The sequence below is a fragment of the Crocodylus siamensis genome, chromosome 2 (assembly GCF_052110815.1).
Source record: "Crocodylus siamensis isolate JL-2025a chromosome 2, ASM5211081v1, whole genome shotgun sequence".
In the NCBI taxonomy this organism is placed as follows: Eukaryota; Metazoa; Chordata; order Crocodylia; family Crocodylidae; genus Crocodylus; species Crocodylus siamensis.
In genome coordinates this window covers 276,759,482-276,769,554 of record NC_143396.1, presented here as the reverse complement: position 1 = coordinate 276,769,554, position 10,073 = coordinate 276,759,482, and the positions used below count along the sequence as shown (strand labels likewise).

General features: G+C 42.7%; 1 protein-coding gene across 6 annotated transcripts in view; it reads left to right on the top strand.

Annotated features, from left to right (window-relative positions):
* Positions 1 to 84: 84 nt before the first annotated feature.
* XRCC3 (X-ray repair cross complementing 3) overlaps positions 85 to 10,073 on the top strand; it is a 28,245-nt gene continuing 18,256 nt past the window's right edge. The window contains exons 1-5 of one of the 6 annotated variants that reach the window (XM_090034118.1): positions 85 to 221; positions 1,025 to 1,145; positions 1,336 to 1,404; positions 2,033 to 2,170; positions 3,119 to 3,331. In XM_090034118.1, coding sequence (XP_089890244.1) covers positions 1,350 to 1,404; positions 2,033 to 2,170; positions 3,119 to 3,331 — 406 coding nt within the window. In that variant the 5' untranslated portion in view covers positions 85 to 221; positions 1,025 to 1,145; positions 1,336 to 1,349. Of the gene's footprint in view, positions 222 to 247; positions 273 to 311; positions 942 to 1,024; positions 1,146 to 1,335; positions 1,405 to 2,032; positions 2,171 to 3,118; positions 3,332 to 10,073 lie in introns of those variants that run through there. The other 5 variants (XM_090034119.1, XM_090034115.1, XM_090034117.1 and 2 more) reach the window with 5 other exon arrangements.

The following is a 10,073-nucleotide window of genomic DNA, read 5'->3' as shown; positions in this document are numbered from 1 at the left end:
CCACACCCATTGGTTGGTTTCTGATCCTGTCCCCTGCTCGGAGCACTCTGATTGGCCGGCACTGTGGCAGAGACTGCCCCCCGCTCTGATTGGAGGATGCTCCACAGGGCTTTCTGAGTGCCTTTCGATTGACGGCTGACGGGGCCGCGGGGACCCCCTCCTTTCCGCGCTGGGCTCCTCGCCTGCTCTGCCGCGATGTTCTCCGATTGGCCGGCGCGCTGGTAGGACTCACCCTAGGTGCTCCGATTGGCCCTCGCCCGATGACGTCTCCTGCAAGTCGCTCTCTGATTGGCTCATATTGGGGGTGCCTGGCAGCCGGGGGAGAGGCGTTGGTCTCGCGCCGTGTCTCGTCAGAGAGGCTAGGGGACGTGGCGGGGTCCCGTAGTGTGAAGGCAGGGCAGAGGTGCGCCTTGCAGGCTAGCGAAGTCAGGTGGCTGGAGAGAAGCAGAGCAACAGCTTTCTTGAGCCCGAGCTGGTGCAGGGAGAGTGCAGAAAGCAGCATGGGAGGAACTGGAAAGCGGAAGAGAAGCGGGCGAGGAAGAGGGGAAAATTAAAGCAAAAGAGCAGCAACCCCCAGGAGCGAAGTTGGTCACCAGAGCTCTGGGCCGGAGTCCCTGTTGAGGCCCGGCGTGCGGACAGGTTCTTGTGCTCAAACTGGTGCTTTAAGGGTGTTTTTGTCCACGTCCGCGGTGGGGCATTTCAGGAAGTGTACACGTCCTGTGCCTTTCTGTGTCCCTCCTGGCCTCGCAGGACTGCCTGGATCCAGGGCCTTGGGCTCCTCACACATCTTCTCCAAGAGCTGAGACAGGATGTGCAAGAGCTGAGGCTCCAGGAACAGCAGTAGGCAGCTGGAGTAACGGGAGTGACACCTGGGAGGGAATTGGGAGTTACTACAGTATAGCCCTTCAGGCCATGCAAGTTACCAGTTGGACAGCCCTGTTGTAAGCTATTAATTGGCAAATGTTTTGGTACATCATTCAACCTGAGTAACAAATAATTCGTAACTATCAATATTTCTCTGTAGGGCAAGAAAATGTTTGCCAAGACAGCCCAAAGCAACTGGCCTATAGCAGATCTACAAGCAACTGAAAACAGAAGTCATTCCCAACCCTGAATTACATCAGTGGTACTAGACACCTCAGAAGGTCTGTAAGAGAAAAACAGTTGCCCGTAGACTAGTGCTGTCTTTCTAAAATTATGGATTAATATATTGTTAGGAATGAATAGACTTTCCCCACAAAGTTGCTTACATAAAATAAATCATATTTAATATTCTATATTTTATGTAAATTTAATAATACTTTAACTGACAGCAAATCTTTTGGCTCATTACAGTACCATATCAAGAAATGGACTGGGACCAGTTTGACATGAACCCAAAAGTTATTGCTGCTGTTAAGAAAGGTAACAATCTCTCTGTCTTTGCCCTCCTGTTGTATTTATCATTCTAGTATTTACCTGCACATGTATGTAGAAATATGGAAATTTAATAAATATTTGGTGGGCCACGCCTGTAAGATTTTGATAAACTCAAAATGCATATTGCTGTTAGGTTCAGAGCACGTCATGTGCAGTCTCTTGGCTTCTCTTGAAGACTTTGGAAATCTGAAGACTCAGAATACTCCTTTCTTATTCGCAGTGCACATGTAGTACCTGTTGTTGCCTTGATCAAGAAGACATTAGAAAGTAAAGGACAGTATTGCACAGTAGCTCCACTTCAAGGCACCAGAACATTGGTTCCTTTTCCTAGATACTGTTTCCAGCTGATGTGTCTTAAAGCCATCCAGAAACTCAAAAATTCTCCTATAAAAACCTGTGCTTGTCCTTCCACTCAAAATAACTAATAATTATAATTCAGAAAAGAATGGTTATTCATTTTTTTTTACCAATACTTGAACACCAGGAAGTAAAAATTATTTTTTTTAGGAACAGGATGACAGACATAGTTGTTCCAATAAGAGATATCACCCTAAGAAATCCTTGCCCCTCAGTCAATCTGAAAGCATTTATATAAGACTTTCTCTAATTTCAGCTAACATAAAATCAATAAAAGAGGTTTTGAATCTTTCTGGAGCGGATTTGCAAAGACTGACAAAATTATCCAGAATGGATGTACAGTGCTTACTGAAAACAGTCTCTCATGCAGTGAGGAAAAATTGTATGCTTACAGGTAATATTGTCATTTAAAACAAAGGATTTAATTTAAATAGAATTCTGACTTATGGTAAGAGGTTTCTATATATTGATCAGAGATCTGCTGTTGGTAAGGTAAGGCACCAAGTATTTTAATGCCTAGCCATTAACAATTTATTGAAAAATTATTTCTTAAGTCAGTGCTTTTGGGAAATCTTTGTTGTGCATGCCTAGCAAAGAAGGAGCCAAGTGGGGACTACAGATAACAAATGCTGGTAAATACAGTCCAGAAAACAAAGTTGCGCCATTTACAATGCTGAATATAAATGGTAATGGCTAGCAGTTGGTTTTCAGAATCAGGCCCACATAGAGGATGAAAGTATTCCTCTACTTGGAAAAAACTTGCTCAAAGGGTGAACTCTGAAAGGTTCCCCCATTTCTCTCTCTCTCTCTCTCTCTCCAGAGAGTTTCAACTAAATTACTGCAGGGGGATTCAGGGGTAAACATCCCAGCTGCCTACCAGACTCATTAAGTGCAGTAGTTTGGGAGTACTCCCAGAGCCTATGCTTTCCTGCATGGATCTCTGGGACTTGGCCAGAAGCCTTCTCTGGCTTCACACAGATTCCTGGCCTGCAGCTCCCTTCCATTTCCTAGTTATAATTATGCAGTTGGAGCCATGCAGACAAGTCTTCCCTTGCTTTTAACTGTCCCCTACACAAAATGTTGATAAAAGGAAGAAAGTTCATGTGCAAGGAGGTAGTAAATATGAGCTGTGTCCATTCACAAGCAGATTCCTTGGTGTAGATGATTATTGGATGGTGGTATGTGAGGGAGACTGGTTGAATCAGAAAATCAGACTTCTTTAAAAAAAGTGTCACTCAGAGCTAACTTGAATATGGCAGCTCTGTTCTATTATCTTTCATTAGGAAAATGCTAAGTGGAACTCTTCTCTCTCTCTTTCTTTTTTTTTTTTAATATTGTCCAGCACTTCAGCTCTACCAAGACAAAGATCATCACGCCTTCCAACACCAGAAACTGAGCCTGGGGTGCCCAGTACTAGATGACTTATTAAGAGGTGGCATTCCTCTGGTGGGAATTACAGAGCTGGCTGGTGAGAGCTCTGCTGGGAAGACCCAGATTGGTTTGCAGCTGTGCCTTTCTGTGCAATATCCTTACAACTGTGGTGGATTAGAATCTGGTAAGTACTCTGTAGGTATAGCTGCATGTGCTTATTAATGCTCAGCAATAAACTGGCACCCAGGACCACAGCATGTTGAGCCAGGTCAGAGTAGCCCTGGCTGGCAGGGGACCTGGGGAGGTCAGCCTACCAGTCTGGGGCTTCTCTGACCTGGCTCAATGCACTATGGAGGGGCTGACTAGGGCGTGACGGTGCTTCAGTGCAGGGTTAGCTGCCAGCCAGCTGGGTCAGCCTCTACACTTGCATTGCTGCGCACAAAAAAACTGTGTAGGAGGACAGTGCTTGTATGCAAGTACTAACCTGCTGTGGAGTTTATTAGTTCCTGTGGCCTAGTAGGACCACATGTATAAATGCCAAGATGTTTACTACAGAGCTGATTAGGCAACCCTGCAGTAAATGTCTTGTGTAGATGCGTCCTGTATGTGCAGATATACTGTTTGTTTGAAGGTATATGCTGTCTTTCCAGTGCATCGGCATGATAATGTGTTCCAGGTTTACTATTAGCTGTGGACAGAGTAGGCATCTGTGCAAGTAAACCAGACATGATTTTTTTTGGTTGTTTCACCAACAGTCATGAATAGCATGAAGCTTGTTCAAAGGTCACATAAAATGTAGTATGCAGGGCAAGAATGCATACCTTTCACAACCCTCCTGTGACTGTAAAAACTGTCATGACAGTTATAGATATCAGGAGGTCATTTTGTCTAACCCCTTGCTCAAGGCAAGATCATCCCTATCCAAAACATCCCAAGGAAGTCCTTGCCTAACCTATTACTAAAACTGCACAGGTGACCCTATCATGCAACTACAAAGTTTAGCAATCTAACCTGCTACAGGTAAAGCAGGGGGACAACAGTGGCCAATGCCCTGCTGCTGTAAAGTACACTTGAGAGAGCCAAGGAAGATCCACACCCCCTGCTGCATAGTAAGGCAACTCCCCTACAGTCCATACCAGTCTGACCACGGGGTAAAATTCCTTCCTGGTCCCAAATGTGATAATCAATACTGACATCTCTGGCATATGCTCCATATTCCTTGGCAGGGGTTGCAATATCACAAAACATTTTGTTGTGCAAATGGCAAAAATGTTGGAAATACAGTAGAAAAAGAAAGTAATGGATATTGTTTGGTACCTAGCTTTTTCTGGTGTTGTGCAAGTAAGTAGAGTGAGCTTTGATATCTAGAGACAGTTGTCATTCCAGAGCCAACACTAGTTTCACCTGACACTAAGTCTTAGCGGTTTTCTTTCTTTTCTGAGTTCACTAGCCTGGCATTCAGCCTCACTAGAATTTTGGCTGGGTTCCCATTCTGCCTCCTGTGCAGCACCCAGTTTCATTTGGCAGCTCAGAGATTTGCTGTGAAAAAACTGGCGTAGCTGTTTCTCAGCCTGTCTGTCCATGTGGAAAAATCCTGAAATGTCAAAATGCAGGGATTGCTTTTAGGGCAGAAATTTGCCCTTGGCATACACTGCTTTGCTCTTGATTATGTTGTTATTCAGAGCAGGAACAAGTATACCTGTCTCTTTGTTTCTTCCTATGTCGCTCCTAACTGCTATGTGTAGCATAGGTTTAAGTGCATCCTTATTCATGCTTCAGGGGTATTGGTTGTAGCCATGTTGGTCTAAGGACATAGACAGACAAGGTTCCTTGGGTAAATCCAATATATTTTATTACTGGTACTACTAAAATAGTTGGAAAAATTCTTTTTTGCAAGCTTTTGGGTGCAAACACTCTTCTTCAGGCTGAGGAAGCATCTGAATTTTTCCAACTATTTCACTTGGTCTAATAAAAGATACTAGATTTCCCCAAAGAACTTTGTCTCCTTATTCATGCCCCATGTATGCTGGAGGAAAGGAGTTAAATGAAGTGGATCTAAAGTGCAGAAAGGGAGGCAAAGGCTCTTTGCAGAAATTTTCCAATGGAATTCCCCCCTTGCAAGGCTACTGAAGGGCAAGTTTTCCCACTGTTTGTGTGGAAAAATGAAGCCCAGAGATTTCAAATAGGAATCTATACTTGTGGTTTTTCTGAGTTTTTAGCAGCAGAAAAACTGCTCTATTGTCTTCCTCTAGAAAAAAAAGGAAAAACTAAGAGCTGGCATCCTCCGAGGGATGCCTCAAGTCTATGCAGGGGTGCCTCAAGTCTAAAAGGTTGAGAACCACTGGGAGACACTGGCAAGCTTTCAGGTATCACAGTATCCTTCCTCAGGCCCCTGGGAAACAAGCAGACACAGCAGAGCTAAGTAGCAGCTGGAAGAACAAGATTGTTCTTGAGTTCCTTCATTGGGTTTTTACTGCATCTCTTCTGCCTGTTGGCTACCTGGCAATTTTTCTTATATCCTATATTATTTACGTCTGGAGTTTTCCATATGTTTTTGTTCTGTCTGGTGCTTACTTTCCCATGTCTGCTTCTCTCCCAGAAGCCTGAGGCAGGGTAATGTGATGCCCAAAAGCTTGCCTATGCCTATCCCAATCATGCAGTTGGTCTAATAAAAGATATTACCACCAAGAATTCTTGCCTCCGGATTTGTGTGTACTTACTCTAACTTGCAATATCATAAAATTTGACCAGTCTTGGTAAATCTTTGTACTGCTATTTCAAGTTCTTTGGGCAGCATTGAAAACATCAAGAATCAGGTCAATTTTACCTGCTTGCACTTGGGAAAGCTGTGAGCAGCTACAAAACAAGCTTGATGCCATTCCCTGAGGAGGGGGACTAGCCTGGGAAGGTATAAATTTATACAGACTTCTTACCCCCATCTCCTATGATGGGTAAAAACCTGCAGGTTTTCACCAACCAGATGAAAAACTTGTCCAGCTGTAGTGAGGAGAGGAGGAACTTACCCTGGTGCAACTCAGTCTGGAGTAACTTTTGTCTGTCCACTCCTAGCTCAGAATACACAAAGCTAAACCAGCAATAACATTATTTCTGTTTCATTTGCATGTAATTTTACTCTTACTTCAGGTTAGGTGCAGACAAACCAAAACAGTTGCACCAGATTAATAACTCACGTTTTATACTTTCATAATCAAATATATCTTGAGAGGGGAGTGGAATCCCATCTCCTGCAGCAACTACATTCATTATTTTCACTGAGGTATCTTGTCGTAACTACATTACAAGTCCTTTGAAAAAGATATGAAATGAGAAAAGCAATATGATGTTTTAAGTGGCTGTTAAATTCCTGAACTGTTTTATTCAGTGGTGCTGTAAGTACATTTCATCTTCAATAATAAGTATCATATAAATCAAACTTGGGTAATGAATTGGACAATATTAATTAATAAGTTTATTGAACCGTTAAGAATCATACCATCTTGCTAAGAATTCTGTTGCTTTTTTGGGTTGGTGACACTGAAATGCATTGTGCATCTCTTATCTCCTTATGAATGTATTTTTTTCATTTGACATTGTGCTAATCTTGTTTACTGTTCTTCTCAGTGCTGGGATCTTGGCAGCATACCAGGAAATTAGGACACCCTTTGCCTCAAGGTTAGCTCTGTGCCAGGCTAAAAAGAATGTTAGCTGTGTTTTGCTGCTTATTTGGCTGGATTCATTTTATATATGCATATTTATAGATAACCCATGTTAGCATAATATAACAAGCCACAGCCATGTAAGTGTTATAAATTAAGGACCAGCAACACATATCCTAACTATCCATATATTCTGCAGGATTTGTTTGTGTTTAAACCACAGGCTACAAAGAGTATCTGCCAGGTAGATATTCCCCACAGTCTTAAATAGCCCATTCATATCATTCCTTTTTTGTTATAGCCTTTAGAAATGTGTTTAATGTTGTAGAGCAACATATATATCATCTTCACCGTCTTAAATGCAGATAGACTGGAGTTTGACGTTTACTTCTAGTTCAGTGATTCTCAGCCTTTTCGGACTAGAAACCCTCCTCCAGAAAATGCCAGCTCTTAGCTTTTTCTTCTTCATAGTCAAAAAGGGAAATAGAGCAATCTTCTGTTGCAAAGAACTCAGAAAATTCACAGGAGATCTCAATGTTGTGGACACTGTGATTTCTTGTTTGAAGGCTCTGTATTTATTTAGTGAATCAGTGCACACCTAAGAGTACTAATATTGAGTACTCAGCAGCCTTAAAAGGATCTTGCGGTATCCTAATTGAGAATCAGTGTTCTAGATATTTACACCTGGCTGTTGTGGAGTATAAAGATACTCAGGTGTCCAGTGGAAACATGCCATTCTGTTGGTTGCATGGAAAAATGTTTTTTTGGAACAGTCTCTATTCAAAACCACAAAAACTAAAATGCTAATTTCAGTGTCTCTCTTAAAAGTGAGGAGAGCCTCAGTGTAATGGCGAGGTCATCTACCAACTGGTTTTTTCCCCTGTTCAGTAATGTTGTTCTAGTAGTCTTGTGTTCTGTTTAGATTCTGATACCATGTGCATCACTCTCGTATTTGACCACAACTAGAATGGAGGGAAGGACATATTTTCACTATTGAGTTACTTGTCAAAGTCACTTGTCTCTCTTAATTTTACAGCTCCACTCCAAACAGCCTAAAATATTTGTAATATATGGAGGTGTATGTTCCATGTGAAAATTAATGTAGTACTGCATTTATTCAAATCTAAAACAAGATTTTTTCCTCCAAGCAACAAAAGGGGGGGGGGAAGCCTTACATTTGCATATAAGGAAGCCTCACTAAATACTTTGTCATTAAACTGCTGCCAAAAGCAACATGTGCTCAGTAATGGAAACCAATTCTTAAGTTGATTAAATGCAGCCAGCACTGAGCATGACTATAAAACCTATAGCTTAGGTGGGCCAAGCATACTGATAGAAACTTCTTTTTTTGTGTGGCCCTTAAAAAAATACCCTACAAAAAGCCCCGCCAAAACCAAAACAGGCAATTGTTTCCCAGAGTGCCAAAGCAAGGCTAGGTTAGTACAGCCCATCTGAGTAAGACCCATGCTAGTGCCCATTGCACTTAGTCCCATCAGTGCTGACTCTGTTTCAGGTTATAGTGAGCTACTACATTGAATATATTTTGACTTCCTCTTCACTCCCACAGTTGAACTGCACTTTTCTTTCCCATTTCCAGTGAGTCCTGTTTTTAACCAGCCTTAAATGTCTGGCAAACATCACCAAGCAGGGCCCAAAGAAGGACAGAATCCCTCTATTGTCCCCTCTCTTAGCCTGTCACACATCATTAGTGTGGCCTCTACCCCTCCAGAAATGGGGCCAGGCTAGGTTGCCCTGTGCCTCATCTACATATACATTTTTGGATGATCCTTAGACTTGTGACAAGAACACCAGTTAAGAATGGGGGGATAATTAGTACATGGATTATTTGTGGGGCCTATCTGGAGTATATGTACATGCTGAGCAGTGCTGAGCTGTGGGGTCACCATGGCTTGAAACTGTTGTCTCTGCTAAGGCCCAGCCTTATCAACTACATATTAAATCATGAGCCTTTTGGCTTTGGACTAATGTCATGCGTAGTCTGTAGGCATGAAAGTGCTGCTTCAAAGTTTGTTTATGGGGTACCTGTGCTAAAACTTGCAGCAGTTTTGAAAGAGGTAAACTACATCAATTCTGGACGAACTAAGTCTATGGGTACCTGTAGTAATTTCCAATATGTGCAAGTTCCTACAGGTATATTTATTTCTAGGTTAGTGTTTTCAGATTTGCTTGTCACTTCTATGTGCTCAGGGAGAGCAGGGTCTGATGGTAAGGAAAGGGAGAAGGGGCTGTAGGGGAAAGAAGTTGGGGGGCAGAGGACAAGGTGGCTACCTGACCCCCCAGATTTATTTTCCCTGCTGTAGCAGTGGAAGGGGGACAAATTCAAAGCAAACCTCTAATAATTAGATTCTGTACCTGGAAAAGTACAACAAATTTATAATATAGATTTCATAGACATCAGGTCTGGAAGGGACCTCGGGAGATCATCAAGTCCAGCCCCCTGCCCAAAGGGCAGGAAGTCAGCTGGGGGTTATAGGATCCCAAAGCTGGGGTTATAGGATCCCAATATAATCAAAGTTGTCTTGTATTCAAGTAAATATGGTATTATTGTAGTAAGCAATGTGGCTAAAGTTGAAATAGAAATACAGAAGGATTGAGAGAGCTGTTTATGAGCTACCATCTTTTCAGTATCCAACAACTGGCTTGAAATCAAGACAAAGGAAAGGACTCCCCTTTGCTCTGTTGCTTTGCAGTTCAGGAATAAACCACTCCACTGCTGCTTAACAAGCAGTGCATCTGAGCAGAACATAAATATTAAGTGTCCTTTTATCTTGATACTACTTTCAATCCTGTACATTCACTTTAGGGAATGCACAGGTATGATTGAGCCAGGTATGCACTTGCATACTTGTTTAGATCGGTTTACTGGTGTCAGAGGAGAAACATAGCAGAGTGGCAGCCTGGAAGACTTTTTTTCTGCACTTTAGTGGTATTTCCAAATAAAGTGTGGGAGGAGATGTCAAGCTGCTCACCGGGACCTGTTTGCTTTAATGTATTATATATAGGGTGGCCATTGGTTCTGTTCTATACCAGACTATCCTGTTTTCAAACCCTTTGTCCCTCATCTGTTCCTGAATGAGAAGTGGGCTGCAGAAAGTCCTGTTTTTCAGTTCATTGGTGGAAATGTATGTCAATCACTTGTCCTCACCATGCTGGTGGCTGTGCCTAAAGGTAGGGCAGTGCACAGCCAGGAGGAGCAGGGTTCCCAGCCAGGGAGGTGGATCCCAGAGGCTGGTCGCTTTGCGCCTGTGC